A 17,497-nucleotide genomic window follows, 5' to 3' on the forward strand; every position below is an offset into this window, starting at 1 on the left:
TATAACCAAAGAAAATGTTTATTTTCAACTTTCATACATAATAGCAATTTCACAATAGGTTTTACATAGTTCTTAAAAACAATACTAAAATAAACACAAAACAATATTAACTGAATATCTGGTTTAAAAAAGGAGATTTTAGCAGCTTATAAAAAGAAACTACATGTTGGAGTCCAGATCCCTGAGACTCGGAGGGAGACGGTCACAGTCCGACTCTGTTACTAACTCTGTCTCATTTCCACGCTGATCTCAGTAATCCAGAACCAGGATCATTAAACTGGACTCTGAAGGGGACGAGAAGCCAGAGCAGCTGACAGAGTGAAACATGTGGAAACCTGCAGGGTTTAAACTCAAGCTTTGCTGAAACGTTCCAAACAATCTGCTGTATAAACTCACGAGGGATAAATAAAAAAAAACATTTTAGATAAATCCAGAAAAAAAAAATGTGAAAATGAGCAAAACTGAAAATAAACGTTCAGTTTGTTCGGATGCAGCGATCAAAGCCTTAAAGCGTAAACCGACTAAAAGTCACCAGATATGAGTTAGTTGCATTTTGAAAGTTGTATTTTTAAGTTAACATCTAGTCAACATGTTCTTTGAATATTTGCTGTTCTGCTTGTGGATCTTAATGCATCACTTACTACATATTCATGCTGCTTCTCTTTAGTTCAGTATTTACACTCCACATATTTTACAAACATAACAAAACTTTATCATATAACTCAGTCACAGTACATTTCTGCTAAGAAATCTTCATGATAACTTAAAAACAACAGAAAACGTCCAAAACATGAATAAATGAAATCTTTGGTGTCGCTGAAACCTAAACCCAACAGCTCACTTCCTGTACGGCGGTTTATTAAACGTCTGACTTCCTGTTTCTTCATTTTGGCTCAGTGAGGCAGCTGTAGAGGTCGCTGGGATCGATGTCCGCCTTGGTCTTTGTTTTAGTCCTCACAGCAGAATAAGTCACAGTTTCTTCATCCGGTTGGACCTGCAGCACAAAACCACAAACCGTTTCAGTTCCATATGAAAGACTTTATGGAAAAACTTGTAGATATTTGGTTGTTGAAACACAGCATGTCCCCTTAAAATACTCTCACTCTTTTTTTTCTCTTTAAAAAATGCTATTTAGTTATGTAGTGTATTTTTATTACAGTTGTTTGTTCCCACAGCAGAGCTGATTGTTTTATTTTTAGTTTCTTTCATCTTTTCTTACAGCCATGTCCTGTCACTGTGGGAAAACGTGAGATTTCCTCCCAACAAAGTTGCTTAGTTAACATCTCTAACCCGTCATCAAAGGAGCTACAGGGAAAAAAGTCTAATTGAGACGTGGCTAACTGCGTTAGACAAAAACATGGATTATTTTCATTTAGTCTGGGCCGACAGAACCAGGAAGAACCAGGAAGAGCAGCAAGAAGAGAGGAGGGAATGATAGATGTTGTAACCATTTTACTGGAACCGGAATTAGAACATGGCAACATCCAAGTAACGATTCTTCAAAGTACCTCGAACAAACATCGGTTTAAGTTTTACCTTCCATACACAAACCACACTTTAAATGTTTCCAGTTTAAAGTTACAGGAGCTTCATGTAACATTAATTTTAGACACATTTGTACAAGAGTGTCTTGTAAAATAAACATGTTTTCACCACAGCTTATTACTGCTGAAGCGAGGAGCGGCCATATTGAAACGCTCCTGGTATTTTGATGTGTAAGGAGCTTAACTTTGTCACAGAGAAACTGTAATCATACCATAATACATTTAACAATGTCATGTAAACAGATGAATTCAGTCAGTCTTCTACCTGCAACTTAGATTGGATTTGTTTCATTCATTGGTTTTATGAAATCAAACAAATTTAAAATGAGACAATTATAAGATTGCAAAGCTCATTGGGTCTCTTACCTTTATCTTCTCAGAGGGTTTGGAGTGGCTAACAGTAGCGTAGGTCAGGTTGGCCTGCAGCTCATCCTGAGAACAAACAGTTTACATTTATCTGCTGAAACAATCTCCATCTGTGGAACCGCAGAAACTCTTCTGCCTTATTCTGTCCTGCTGGGTTTGTCCATTTTACTCATTTTATTTACCCAGGAAGAGACAACATGTCCAACATACCCACTGAGATACAACATGTCTTCTGCTAAGGAGTCTACAAAGTAAAAGTTGTCCAAGAACAAACCAGATAAGACATTCTATCAAATCAAGTTCCAAGAAAAGCTACGTTTGCAAAGCTGCCTCTGAATATTTGGAACCATTTGGGTTCACAGTGTCATGTGACACATCTCAATTCTAACTGTTGAGCACAGTGGAGGAGGCCTGGTGATGTGGGATTGTTTTTAGAGACTGAACTGTTTTCAGCCATTAAACCAACATGAACCTTTCTGTGTGTCAGAGAATCCTGAATGTGAGAAACTCTCTGAAACTGAAGCTTCAGCCAAACCGGGTCATGATGTGACATCACTGGTCCATAAACATGAGATGATTCTGATTCCCACAGAGTGGACAGAAGAAAAGTGGAGAAAAACAAACTAAAACCAAAACGATGATAATGAAAAACAGAATTATTTAACAAAGTATCTGTGAGAAAAAAGGAAAATGTGAACTTAAAATTATTACTTTTGGTTAATCAAATGTTAATAAAACTACAGATTTCCTGTTTCATAATTAATAAACAGAAATGAGGGACGGAGATTTTTAACAAATGGTCCAGGCGGGTTTTGGACCTGAGATGGTCCTGTCAAAGTCTCTCAGCCTCAGTTCACAGGTGAGTCTGACCAACACAAAGAGCTAAAATTACAAACATTACATTTCATATTGACTTCATTATTACATTATTTCTTCAAGATAACAGCTGCTGCTGTATTTCAGTGACTGATAAACATCAGATTTTCTTCTATTATTAGTTGTTAGTTGCAGCTAAATGTCTTCATTTAAAACTTAAAGTGTTTTGTTCTCTGACAAGTTTAGAAAAGAGGAAGAACCTGAAATCATTTCCTGTCATTTTAAATTTCCTGAGAGCTGAAGATGTTGCACAAGTGTCAAAACTGTCGTCATGTACAAAAACAGTTCCAGTTTTCAACCCGTTAAAACTTCATTTAGAGATTTGATGTTTTTTCTCCAAACTCCATAGAAAACGTGTTTGTGTCGATACTCACATATTGATGATTTTCAACGGCTGAATCTTGATTTTCTGAATCAAAAGAAAATAAACCATCATAATCATTTCCATAAAAAATGTTAGTGATCATATCAAACTTCTGCTTATTTTTAACCACTATTGGTTCGCTGCACTGTGGTAACTATGGAAACAGTTCTTAGAAAAGTCTTTCACAGAGTTACATGTCAGAAATAGAGGTGAAGAAAAACAGAAAAAAAAAACCTTTCTGTGTTCATCACATCCTGCTCACATTTAACACCTGGAGGAAAGAGCTCAGAACAGGAAGTTCAGCTCAGCGCTGTGTGCAGCTTCACACTCAGTTTTCAGTTAGACTTTGACTAGGCCATCCTGACACTTACTTTCATGTGGCCAACAGTCATATGGCACCAGAGTGCCCTTGTAACCCAGGCCCAGGCCAGTTCAGCTCATGAACTGCTTGTGCTGATCCAAACAATTTTAAAGATTCAGTTTGCTCTCTATAATATTTTTGCAGTTTTAGAATAGCTTTGTATCCAAATAAAGCAGCTTAATCTGATTCTATAACAGGAATGCTGCTGCCTTTCTGAGTTATGGTTGGTTTATCCAGACTGTCTCAGACGTTTTGTTTAGGGTGCATCGATTTATCAGCCAGTCAATTTATTTGTGTCGATTTCCTTAATTTTGGGAGATCGGTGATCAGCTGATTTTTCCATGTGAAGCCGATCTTATCCACCGATGTTATCAACCTCGGCAAAGGTCTAAAAATCAACCACTGTGCTTTTCTTTTCTCCGGTTAGAAAAGTTTGACTGTCAAACAGGCCGACCAGGTCATGTCTGCACATTTTCTGCTAACAATAGTCACACTAATAGTTGCCAATTCAGCAACTTTTTTGATATATTGAGCAACATTTCAGACAAAAAAATTTTATCGGCCAAAATCAGAATCGTTAAGTTCGGCTTTTTAAAAGATTGTTAATCAGCAAATGGCCAGATAGTTCAATTTCACAGTATAATGAAGTAACTCTGTTAACTTGTTATAAAAATACTGAATGTATCAAATATGACTGAAAAGAAAATTGACTTTATAATTTAATGCCTTTAAATTGGGGCACTGTCTCTTTAAAACTCAGCCTTCAGGAAGTCATCACAACATGGCTCCTCTGTTGCATTAGATATTTTAATTCTTCATTTAAAGTTCTTTCATATTAATAAAGTATGAACTTTTATAAATGAGTAAATTTGCATGAACTCAGTACCTGTTGTGGTTTTGTGATCCTCTGTATTTCTGCTTTTCCTGAGTTTGATGAAAACAGCAGCAAGAACAACCAGCAGCAGCAGAACGACGATCACTGATCCGAGGATGATGATGGTGGTTTGGATGTTAGCAGGACCTGCTGTTAAAAATTCTGATCACAAATCACCCAATAATGTATGCTAGGCTTAAAAATATATCACTAGATCTCAATAAACATTCATAGGGTTGATACAATCACACATTTTTATTAAAATTTTCTCTTCATAAGATGACATCATACCTTCAGATCCATAGTGAGCTTCTATCTTCACTTCGTTTCCTTCAATAAACTGGCAGGTGAATCTTCTGCTGCTCTGAAGATTCACAGTCAGATGAGAAACACAACCAGTCTGTCGTCCAGATTTATATCCATCACCTTCACCAGTCAGTTCACTTCCTGTCTCGTCCACCCAGAGGAGACTTTTATCTGGACAAGAACCTGATGATCTGTATCTCAACAGAGAACACTGTAATGTGAAGTTATTCTTTGTTGGATCAGCATCTAGTGGAGAGACTGAAAGAAAATAATAACATTTCAGCATTATAGACATTTTCTAAAGTCAGAAAACTAACAAAATTAAGTTTTATATTTATTCTTGTGCTGTTCACATGGTGCTCTGTGTCTTTTTTTGAGCCGATCCAGGTCATGTTCCTCATTTCTGTTATTTTTTGCTCCTGTGTGGCTCCCTGATTGTTTTCCTTCTTAAGCCTCTCAGTCAGACCGACAGTCACTGCCAGATCATCAAACGTTTTTAGCTAGTGGTTTTCCAGCACTCTCACCTCGCCCTGTTCGTTGCAACCACGCTCTTATTCCCTGGATTGGCCTCTCTGCCTTGCCTGTCGGATTCTCACTGTTTGCCCATCTGGATCTCGACCCAGGCCTGTTTTTCAGATACCGACTCACGCCCACTCCCACGGATACCTATTCTGCTCTCTGACTCTTCGTGTGTGACCACTGCCTGAAGAGTGGTCAGGCAGTAGTTTTGCAAGGATTTGGATTTGGATTTTGCACTTTAGCTGAACGTGAAGGAGGACAGCGTTCGTCTTCCCGGACTGTAGCAGACTTGGTGCGCTGCCCTGCATCAGCGCTTCTCCTCCCCCAGAAACTCCTTCCAGAGCCTCATCTGTGCAACATCTGCTCGACCCTCAGCTGATCGTTTCAGGACCTGATCAGCAGGCCAGGTTAGTGTACTCTACACACACACTAACAGATTCCTTCTGAAATATTTCTCAAGTCACAGATCTCTCCTCTCCGCAGTATGTCCGGTCTGCACTGTCTTTTAATAAATCTGAGTTTTCTGCTTATTCCTGTGTTGTGGCTGATTTTCAGGGTCCATCGAATGAGTGTTTATACTTATGAAATGCATCTGTTCTGTGGAAACATTGCAGATTAATATATGGCAGTAACTCTGAAGGTGAGCCATTGGAACTGGTGTTAAACTGCTACAACATAAATATCATCATAATGAGAGAACTGAACAGATTAATTTAGTCTCTAAAATCAGACGGATCCAGTTCCAGTCCTGACTGAACTAAAAACACATCATGATCTAAACAGTCAGATCTTTAAAAGACTGAAATCAGCAGGTAGAGTCATTATTTAGATTACTTACTGATCAGCAGATTTAGATAAACATATGTATTATATCTGCAGCGGTAACGTCCAGCATCCTCAGCTGTGATGTTGTTGATGATCAGAGAACAGATTCTGTCCAATCTGGCAGAACCAGGAACTTCCTGTTCCTTGTTCATGTTGTCTTTTTTCTTATAAGTCCAGTTAACAGAGGAACATGAGTCGGATGATGAAGGTCTGTTACAGGGTAGAACAGCTTCATCTCCTGCTCTGTGGTAGAGATGGACTGGAAAAAACATTCAGAGAAATATTTTACTCTATTTAGTTATTAATAATAAGTATCAGTCTCTTGTTCTGCCTAAATTGAAATATAGAATATGTAAAAAGATTAAATGCATCATTAACAATCAAGTTATTCAACATTTGAACCCATAAACATTTTTATGGGTTCAAATGTTTTGATAGTCTGTTTAAACATTTTAAACAGACTACAGAAACAAATATTTAATCTTTGCAATCTTTGAAGCTTTTCTACAGATAAGAAGATTATTTTGACCTTATTGTTGAAATTCTGGTCACACATTTATATAAACTCTTAGTTTGTCTTTGTTTAATATTCAGTTTTACAGAAAACCTCAAACAGTTTCAGTTTCTTTTCTCTCCAGCAAAAGGAAGAAGTGCAATTTGCTATGTAACATTATCAATGGGGTTTTAAGATAAACAATGTGTAAATTTGAGCTAAAAGCATAAATATATAAATGGCTGGAAAAAGCTGGACTAAAGGACAGCACAGAGCCACTGATCCTGGCTGCACAGGAACAAACAGTAAACACCAGAGCAATAGAGACTCAGATCTACCAGACAAGATCCAAACTGTAGGTTGTTATTTTATTTTTTTATAATATGAGACCCCTGAGACAGTCCAGTACATAACAGCAGGGTGCAAGATGCTGGCAGGGAAAGCGTACATGGAAAGACATAACCATAACCATAGGCATAGTGTACAGAAACATCTGTGCAGAATATGGACTGGAAGCCCCGAGATCAACGTGGGGAAAACTCCAAAGGTGGTGGAGAATGAAGGAGCTAAGATCCTGTGGGACTTCCAGATCCAGACACAATGGTAATGGCGAACCAACCGGAGATTATGGAGGAGGACAAACATAGGAAAGCAGTTGTGGTGGATGTAGCTATACCAAGTTATTGCAACATCAGGAAAAAGGAGCAGGAGAAACTGGAGAAATACCAGGACCTCAGAGAGGAACTGGGAAAGGCCTGGAAGGTGAAAACCACAGTGGCAGTCAACCCCAAACTGGAGCAGTGGCTAAAACAAATCCCAGGAACATCAGACATCTCAGTCCAGAAATGTGCAGTTCTAGGTACAGTAAAGATACTGTGCAGAACCCTGAATCTCCCAGGCCTCTGATAGAGGAACCAAGATCAGAGGAAGAGAGAGAAAACAAGCCGAGGGAGAGAAGGGAATTTTTTTCAATAGAAACAGTTCACAAATCTGAAAACAGCAACTCCAGAATCTCAGAAATTTGAAGTTCTTTTATTTGCATTAAAACTTTAGTTTCTCCTGAAGAACTGGATGATTTAGTGCTCACTGTGTTAAAACTCACTTTATTATTGTTAAGGAAATATGGCTATTTTTGATTGTTTAATATAGTTAAGCTAATGCCATGTGCGTTTAAGTAGATCAACATTCCTATTTGGACAAGCTGATGCAAGGTAGGAGTTCAGAGATAAACATTCTCCTGGCAAGGCTGTAACTTAGAGCAGCCATAAAACACTTTGCTCTTGAAAGGCTTTAAATTAGTAGGCCATAAAGAACATCTTCCCCGGCTCATAGGTCAGAGGTCGGGGGTTTCCCAGGAGCTCAGAGTTGCATCTGGAGTTGATCACAACTTAGGAATCTTGGAAACACTTAGGTTTAATTTCTGATACACCTTTTAAATATTGATAGCAATAGTGTGTTAGATTAAAGTATATTACCCAAGTTACAAGTACTAATCTAGTAAATGGAATGTATTTGAAAATGTACTAACTATGACAATATCGGAATCAAAAGAGAATGGTTTGAATGTTAGGTTGTACAGGTTGAAAAAGACTTCTATCTCATTATTGTTTGTGATAAGGCAAAGATTCAAATCTTTGGAGAAGCTGACTGCAGAGGAGCAAGATAGGTTTTGTGAAAATAACTTATAACTTTAATAACTAAAATGACTCTTGATATTTGTCATTAAAACTCAGGGGAAGGTCTAAGTTTTTTCCAAGGTAGCTCTTGGTTGGTCAAAACAGAGGTACGCCCTATTTGCATATATTAACAAAGAGAAACGCCTTCACTAGAAAAGGGAATGCTCAATAATAAGAATTCAGACAACTGCCCTGTTTTGCTTTTAAGCATCAGCTATCTCCAAAGGCGCCTTTGTTCTTTTTCTTTTAATTCTTTTGTCTCAGGTAAAGAATGTACTTCTCTGTACTCTGAAGTTTCTTGTTAAATTCATACGGTGTTTTCCAGAGGTGGGGACTCGAGTCACATGACTTGGACTCGAGTCAGACTCGAGTTGTTAAAATCATGACTTGAGACTTGACTTGAAAAAATGCTCAAAGACTCGGACTTGACTTTGACTTTCATGCCATTGACTTGGGACTTGACTCGACTTGAAGCTGTTTACTTGAAAAGACTTGATATTTTTTACTCAAAGTCTTAAAATTTAAAACCCCATATTTATAAAGTGGCGTCATTAATTAATTTCACTCATTCAATATGCGCAGACCGTCACTATGGTTTTCCTCTCTCCTTATGTATGTATGTGTACGTAGCTGCAGCACAACCAATCAAATTAACAGGATTTGGACGTTTAAAAAAACGCGGCAAAGCTACAGAGCTCAGGGAACGAAATACGAAATAACGGCTCAATATGCTTCCGCGAGTAATTTCTTTTGGCTACGTAGGTTATGAACTTTCGAATAAAAAACGAACTGCAACTTGTAAAACATGCAAGAAGAGAATATTGGATGGAGATGCCACGACGTCCAACTTTGTCCGGCATTTGAAGCTTCACAAAGATCGGTAGGTGGCACTTTTCTTTTGCTGTAAGATAGTTGACTTTAGCTAACTTCGTGTTAGCATGTGTACTCCGGGTTAAATTGGTGATGATTTACCATAAATCCGGTCCTTCAAATGCCTCCACAAATAATGTGCACCGTGTTAGCTCAGGAAGCCGGTGGATAGTGAGCGGGGCTCCGGAACAGAAAGCAGATTCTGGACCTGAACACAGGGAACAGAGTCTCTCTGTCCCATCATGATGATGAGCCGGGTTTAGTATCATCTAAGGATGGTTGGTGTATTTGAAGACATCTACGTTGGGAAATTATATTGACAATATATTGTTTACTGCAGTCAGTGCATTAAGTCAACTGTTTTTGACTTAATGCACTGACCGGCGTGACTGTCACATGTCGCACAGAACCCATTTCCAAGTAGTATAGCTTTGCTGGGAAAAAAAAAAAAGACCAAATACAGTGACTGTCCCAAATAAATTTTGTGTTTAGAATATCTGTCCCATATTTACGGAGGACTGAAACTAACATACTTAGAAATAAAAGCAGAAAAATAAATGCACCAGACCTTCCTGAGTTTACTTGTGATAACTTCATTTATACTTATTTCATTTTTTGAAAACTATGATTGTTGTAGTGTTGATGTTTATTTATGAATAGAAGGAGTAAACTGAAGTCAAATGTAATTCATGAAAGGCTGTAATTTATTTTCTGACATCTGTTTACTTCTGACAGATTTGAAGAATACCAGATGAATAAGAGGATCACAAATGAACCTCAAATACATATTTTAAAAAGAACAAATGGTCTAATATTTGAATTTTATGTATAATTGCAAATTATTAAAAAAATAAAATAAAAACGACTCGAAATGACTTGAAATTAAAGGTTCCTGACTTGAGACTTGACTCGACTTTTGCCTGTCTTTACTTGAGACTTGACTCGGACTTGAGGACAGAGACTTGAGACTTACTTGAGACTTGCAACACAGTGACTTGGTCACACCTCTGGTGTTTTCTATTGAATTAAACTCTGTATCTCTGTGACTCATTGTGCCTCGCCGTCTTCTTGCCAGCCGTGACGACATCCGCTCGGGACCCGGGCTAACAGGAGGAAAAGAGAGCCATGCTTTTTCCAAAATTTAAGCTAACCTAATAAATTTCCTCCTTAACATTATCTAACCTGGAAACTGACCAACATGTGACTCTCAGTCTGAAGCCTCTGTGAGCATTTCTCTCTTTAACACACTAATCTGTCTCTTCCTGTTTGTTTCACTTCCTTCTTTTTATCGTTTCTATTTGTCTCTAAAAGTTGCTGCTCTGTTTTGGTGTCACGTTTTAAAGTTTCCCTACAGAACGCTGCACTGGTCATTTTGTTCCACATAAACATTCAGACGGTTCACTGATCAGTTCAGTGAATCTGTTTCACTTTACAAAATAATAATAATTCATTTTTATTTTATAATTCAAGCTTAATGATTCTGTCATCACTCAACACAGTGATATAAATCAGAATTCATATTATTATCATAAATCTCACTCAGTATCTGTAAATTAATGAATATTTGTAACCACAGGTTTTGTCCTCTTTGCTTTCATGCAGGATGTTTCACTGATCTTAAGCTGCAGCAGAAAAATAAAAAAAGATCTGAACCTTGTTTATCTCAGAGAGGAAAAAATCAAGTTTTATTTCAGATAGAAAACTTGTTTTGAAAATATACTGTAAGCTGTCTACAAAGACAAATGATAACATGTATAAAATATAAATCATCACATAAAATTCTAGTAATTTCTGCTGTTTATCTCATTTACTCTGTATAAAAAGAATATTTTACCTTCTGTGTATTGAGCTTCAACCTTCACTTTGTTTCCTTCAATAAACTGGCAGGTGAATCTTGTGTTGGTGTCGCTCTGATGCTTCACAGTTAGAGAAGAAAAACATCTTTGTCTTGAGCTGTAATCATCTCTTCTACTGGTCAGTTCAGTTCCTGTCTCATCCAACCAGAGGAAACTTTTCTCTGGACAAGGATCCAGGTCGTCGTATCTCCACAGAGAACATTGTAATGTGAAATATCTCTTTGTTGGATCAGCGTCTGAAACTGAAGGAAAAAATACAAATACAGTTTTCTCAGTCTAAAATATGTTAAAGTAACTTTCTCAGAGGTGAGAACCTTAATAAAGTTTTAGGTTCTCAGGCTGCAGAATGTAGAATATAAAATAAATCATAACAATAATTACTTTTATTGTAATGTTTTCTCCATTTTACTTGATTATTGATCTACATTATTATTACAGATCTGATCAGGTTTTCATCAGCTTGATGGAAGAAAACAAGTTATATAGAAAGTTGATTATTCAATGCTTTGGTCAAACACTGAACAATAAAAGATAAACTGATTAAATCTAAACATCCTCAGCAGCCGAGCACAATGTTCACTCTGATGAGCCGACTTCCTGATGACATCACAGCTTGGCCCCGCCCCCAGCTCAAACAGGAAGTGGAAGAAACACAACAGAGGTTGGCTGGGAAAATCAAATTTAAAACCTCATTGCAAGCTTCATTTCAGACTGTGTGGACTGATGGGTAATGTTTATTTGAATCTAAATAAATGATTGTTTCTCTGACAGAACAACATGTGAACTTCTGACTGCATCAGGTCACTGAGAGGTTCCCTCATGTTAAAGTCCAAAGAAGTTCAAGGTTTCAGAGAAAAAGGAAATCAGAACTGATGATGTCAGAAACATCTGACCAACATTTCACCAAGTTGATCAGAAGGAAAGAGTCTGAGAGTTAAATCATTCAGGTCTACATACTCACTGGTTAAAACATTCAGATAGACACGGTCATCTGAGGAGGTTCCTGGACCAGGTCTATAGATGTAAAGTCCAGCATCATCAGCAGTGATGTTGTTGATGATCAGAGAGCAGCTACTGTCCATTTTTAACCTGGAAGCTCGAGGTGAACTCTGAACAACTTTTCCATCTATAACCACTGAGTGAGTTTGGCTTGCATATCTGTTGTAAAGCCAAATGATATTAGAGCATGTGGAATATGATGAAGGTCTCTCTGAAGGTAGAACAACATTTTCTCCTTCTCTGTGATAGAGATGAATTTTTCCTCCTCTGGTTCCTGCAGCAGAAACAAAGACATTAAAGTTTTACACATTTCATTCTTCACCAAATAATCATGAAGGTGAAATTAGAAATGTTTTAGTCATCTTGTTTCTCTGGTGTTGAATTACTTTTACATTGTTCAGTCTTGAGGACAATAAAAAAATTCACTCATAAATGCCATAAATATTTATTTTACAGATTCTATAAGTTAATGTCTCCATGAGAAACAAAAAGTTTCTTTTACTTTTTCTCATCTTCATGTGAAAGAAAACAGATCTTTACCTTCAAACTGAAGCACAACGACCAGAACCAGAACCAGAACCAACATCTCCAGTCCGTCTATCAGCCGCTGAACTGAGAGACTTTTCTCTGCTGCTGATCTGAAAATACTGATCATATTTCCTCTTTGTGGCTGAAATAAAGAATAAAAACAGCTTCACACCAACACCCACCATGCATCCTGTTACTCTGCTGTCGTCACTTTTTGGTTCTTTAGAAACTGACTAAAAAAACCACAGATAGAAGGAAGTAGTTGTACAAACTTTAGTTAGAAATAAACATTTTAACAATCTTTAAATGAATCACTTTGTAACACTGAGAACTAAAATGAGAAATGATTTCACTGTGAACTGATTGTAAAGAACATAGAACAAATTTTTGGTTCATTATTTTATTTCTATTATTTTCAACACAGCTTGTTGTCATTTCCTTCATAAAGAGGAACTGTGATAAATACTAATGAGCTGCAGTCAGTCCACTAACAGCAGCAGCTCTGAGACTCTGCAGACAGAGAATCAAACCGAGTCAGAACAGAATCCAATCAGGTCCAACTGGATCCTTCCAGCAGAGGCTTCAGACTCAGGCAGTGGGTCACATTTGGTCCATGAGAACATTCAGCATGTCTGCTAGAGCTGATCACTGGAAAACAAACCATTCACTGTTTATACTACATATCCCAGAATGCTCTGCTGGTGAGTCTGCCATATCTCAAGACCCACATGCGCCCTCTACCGGTGACAGTTAGTATTGACCTGATGCTACATTAGATTAAAATATTTCACTGTGTAATTAAATCTCCCAGTTTCTAATTTCCAGTCAATAAAAACCAAATAGAGGCTCAACACTCCCTGATATGAACCTAAACCAGCAGAAAATGAACCAAAACTTGATCAAACTAAATAAACTTTGGCTGCAGGCCTGATGTGATGCTGAAGAGGGAGAATGTGAAAACTTCCTCCACAGTCCAGCTTCTCAGTCCCAGAGGAAACTCTGAGAGTCGACTCGTCTCTCTGCATTACGCTCAACTTCACCAGCTTCCATCACGGAAACATGAGTTAGGTCACTTCCTGTTAGCTAGTGTTAAGAAAATAATTATTGTTTGGTGCTTAATACAGCTAATCCACGACATGTGTAAAGGTATAGCCAACATTTTAATTTGGAACAGTTTCTGTTGAGCATTTGGGAATTCAGCAGACAAAGTAGGGCCCTTTTTTCCTCCCCCTTTTGACAGACACAGCAATAAAATTTACAGTCCGAAAGGGGTTGGAGACTTCTTGGCGCCTCTCCCGTATCAGGCGGAGAGGGACACGGAGTGGTTCCCCCTTTCGTTTGGACAAAAAACAGATCACCTTAGAAGCTGAGCTGTAAGAAGGGGAGTTTCCGGGGTTTTCTGGGGGGCCGAAACAGGTCCCTGATTGGTCAAAACAACAGAACGCTTTTTTGCATATATTAAATAGGGAAACGCCTCTTACATTTAAAAATACAGGTCAGCAAGCCAGCGAGGGAGTTTTTTCATCTTTTCTCCACGTGGGCGCCTTTGTCTGTCTTTGTGTTCGTTTGTCTTCCCTTGTGTGTCTTATTTTGTGATAAAATGCATATCTTTGTTCCTCTGCAGCTTTGTTGTCGATTGCTTTGTATGAGATTAAACTCTGTGATTTGTGACGTCAACACGCTTTGTTGTTGTTTCGTTTTACCAGCACGCGGTCGCTGCACGTCGTCCACTGAGAACGTCACTCGTCGAAGATCCCGGGCAAAATTAAAAGAGGAAGCAGGAGCCAAACGTTTTGTCCAAGGCTAGCATTAAATGATCCTCTTTTTTAATACTAGGCTAGGTTAGCCTCACTGCAGTCAGTGTGTATTGACTTTGCTAATCAATGCTAACGCATCAACAGTCAATAAAAATCAAACTCAGAACTGCTGTTCTGTCATTTAAATTTTGAAATAATCACAGCAGGTTAAAACATGATGGAGAATTAAAATCTGTAGGAAGAATTTTGAGTTTAAAGGTTAAAACATCAAGAAGACGCTAACAAACTTTGATAGTTTAAAATCAGTGGAAGAAAATCTGATAAAGTTATAAATTATTATTGGACTGAAACACCTAAACATGGAAAACATTACATTTACTGATGTAAAAAATATGAAATACATTTATCAGAAATATCTTAATAAAGAAGCTTTTCCAAGTCAGAAACAAAGAAATTATATTAGAGCACATTGTTAAAATAATGCAAACATTTTTATTATATTCTTTCTACACAAAGGTTAAAGATTTACTGTTAAAGCTTCTGAATGAGTTCTAATTAACTAATGAATAAATCAGTTTAAAGGAGTTTTTAAAGTTGCATATTTAGTGAAAATGAGATGGAAAATGTTGAACATTTATTTTGTTTCAACTTTAAGTTCATTCAGACTTTTAGATGATATGTGGAGCTGGCTCCAGTCCAAGGAAATAAGTTTCCATCTTTGACAGGGAAAAAGATTAAAGCTTTTATCTTCAGTGAAAAAGATGAATTTCTGATTATGTCCTTAATTTTAATGTGAAATTAATGAAAACAAAACCAAATGTATTTTAATAATGTCATTAATTAAATGTTTCATTATTCTAAAGTTTTTCTTTCTCATATTTATTCATACATATAGAAAATTGTTCACTTTTATTGAATTTTCTTTTTAAATTCAAGTTTATGCTTTATGGCTCACTTGTTGATAAAATTGTTTCTAAACTGGGAAAACAATTTTTGAGCTATAATGGATTATCAATGTGATCTGATAGAATTAAAATAACCTATATAAAAACTAATCATTATATTTAAGGAGGCCTCACTGAAGAGACCTGCTGAGAGGTGAACCTCTGTGACAGTCGACTAAGTGGTCTAGAATCTAGATGACCCTGTGAGGAATGTTGCAGTGGTGCAGGGAGAACAATCTGCTCCTCAACAACTCAAAGACAAAAGAACTCATAATAGATTACAGGAGGAATAAAACGGACATTACACCACTAACCATTGGGGGAAAATGTGTGGAGAGGGTAGCTGATTTCCGGTTCCTGGGGGTCCACATTGAGCAGGGCCTCACATGGAACATGAACACCTTCGAGCTGATAAAAAAGGCCCAGCAAAGACTGAACTTCCTGAGGGTTCTCAGGAGGAACAACATCAAGGAGAAGCTGCTGGTGTCCTTCTACAAGTGCTCCATAGAGAGCATACTGACTTACTGTATCTGCGTATGGTATAACAGCAGCACTACGGCTCAAAGGAAAGCTCTCCAAAGGGTTGTGAATACAGCCCATAAAATCATTGGCTGCCCTCTCCCCTCACTGGAGGACCTGCACAGCGACCGCTGTCTAAGAAAAGCACAACACATCACAAAGGACATTTCTCACCCCAGACATTCTCTGTTCACACTGCTGCCTTCAGGCAGAAGATATAGAGCAACCAGAACAAGAACCAACCATCTCAGAGACAGTTTCTACCCGATAGCAATAACAAAACTAAATGCAATCAAAAACAACCATTAATCATCATAAATGATGTATGTGAGAATGTGGCTGTTCTTACTTTTTTTTTTTTTTTTTTGCCAGTTTGTTGATTCTTGCGTTGTGTGTGAATTGTGAGACAGTTATTTTTTGTTTTTGGGCATGTGCACCGACTGATGGCACCCTTTGAATTTCGTTGTCCTTGTGACAATGACAATAAAGATTTATCTTATCTTATCTTATCTTATTAAACTGGTTGTTCTGTAGGAAGAATGAAAATGGAACTAAGTTTGAAGGTGGATCTGATCTGATTATGTAAGAGGAAACTCCAGAAATGGATTTTAGTTTTATAAATTGGAGACATAAGCATTCATTGTGGTGTGGAGGCTGCAGCGCCTCCGACTGGAAGAACGTGAGGAGAGTGGTGCGGACAGCAGAGAGGATCATCGGGGCCCCCCTTCCCTCCATTCAGGACATTTCATCCCAGCGCTGCGTGTCCCGAGGCCGAAACATCGTCAGTGACCCCTCACACCCCCACCATGGACTGTTCTCCCTGCTGCCCTCTGGAAAGAGGTTCTGCAGCATCCGGTGCAGGTCCACCAGGTTCCGAAACAGCTTTTTCCCACTTGCCATCAGACTGCTGAACTCTTAACTGGACTGCACTTAAAATCTGGTCTCCACTTTATACCTTGCACATGTACAGAGCTAAGTAACTTCCTTTTTACTGTCAATCCTGCACTTTATATTTTATATTTATATTTATATTCATATTTTATACTGTATTTTATTTTATTCTGGAGTAACCTCATAACATTGAAAGCTCAAAACACTGTCCTGAGCCGTATGCAACGAAATTTCGTTCTGTATACACCCTGTGCATGCAAAATGACAATAAAGTCAGTCTAAGTCAGTCTAAGTCTAAGTCTAAGTAAGTCATTTCAAAGTACTTACTTCTCATTATATTTAGATATACATCTACGTCATAGCTGGTTCCTTCCAAAAGCTGACAGCTGTAACGTCCAGCATCCTCAGCAGTGATGTTACTGATGATCAGAGAAGATTTATTGTCCAAACTCAGCCTGGCAGCAAGAGAGGAATTCAGCACAATGATTCCTTCCTTAACCACCTGTTGACTCTTCATGTCTTTAGCTCTCTCATAAAGCCAGTTGACAGTGGAGCATGATGATGAAGGTAAAACAGCAACATCTCCAGCTCTGTGGTAGATCTGGACTGACTGCCTCCTGATACCTGAAGAAAAAGACAGAAAGATTTTATGCTATATTTAGATATTCACATCAGTCTCTGTGATGTTCAGTTAGAATTCATTTAAAACAGATTCTGTTAAAAATAACACATTTTAAAAATATTATTTTGCCAGATTTATTTTCATATAGTGATTTATTGTTGGTCAACAATATAAATCATGGCTAGAAAGGCCCTGATCTTATGTTACCATATTTGCTCAATTCCTCTGAATTTGTCTAACTCAGCACTGCCCTCTAGTGGCTACAACACTGCCAACTTAAACTCATTCCTTGACAGATCTACAATGT

At 37.8% G+C, this 17,497-nt stretch overlaps 1 protein-coding gene and 1 long non-coding RNA gene across 4 annotated transcripts in view; one reads left to right on the forward strand and one right to left on the reverse strand.

Moving 5' to 3' along the window:
* The window catches only part of LOC116734293 (uncharacterized), a 20,256-nt gene continuing 2,759 nt past the window's right edge, over positions 1–17,497 (reverse strand). Inside the window, exons 1-9 of one of the 3 annotated variants that reach the window (XM_032585610.1) lie at positions 12,470–12,663; positions 11,892–12,203; positions 10,909–11,172; positions 6,049–6,294; positions 4,677–4,949; positions 4,398–4,535; positions 3,161–3,195; positions 1,911–1,976; positions 1–994 (exon numbers count right to left, since the gene is read on the reverse strand). In XM_032585610.1, the coding sequence (XP_032441501.1) occupies positions 884–994; positions 1,911–1,976; positions 3,161–3,195; positions 4,398–4,535; positions 4,677–4,949; positions 6,049–6,294; positions 10,909–11,172; positions 11,892–12,203; positions 12,470–12,584 (1,560 nt within the window). In that variant the 5' untranslated portion in view covers positions 12,585–12,663 and the 3' untranslated portion in view covers positions 1–883. Of the gene's footprint in view, positions 995–1,910; positions 1,977–3,160; positions 3,196–4,397; positions 4,536–4,676; positions 4,950–6,048; positions 6,295–10,908; positions 11,173–11,891; positions 12,204–12,469; positions 12,664–17,497 lie in introns of those variants that run through there. The other 2 variants (XM_032585609.1, XM_032585608.1) reach the window with 2 other exon arrangements.
* LOC116734302 (uncharacterized) overlaps positions 2,156–17,497 on the forward strand; it is a 22,871-nt gene continuing 7,529 nt past the window's right edge. Inside the window, exons 1-2 of the long non-coding RNA XR_004342203.1 lie at positions 2,156–2,167; positions 3,136–3,140. This is a non-coding gene — a long non-coding RNA (uncharacterized LOC116734302). The remainder of the gene's footprint in view (positions 2,168–3,135; positions 3,141–17,497) is intronic.

The sequence above is a fragment of the Xiphophorus hellerii genome, chromosome 15, assembly GCF_003331165.1.
Source record: "Xiphophorus hellerii strain 12219 chromosome 15, Xiphophorus_hellerii-4.1, whole genome shotgun sequence".
Lineage (NCBI taxonomy): Eukaryota > Metazoa > Chordata > Actinopteri > Cyprinodontiformes > Poeciliidae > Xiphophorus > Xiphophorus hellerii.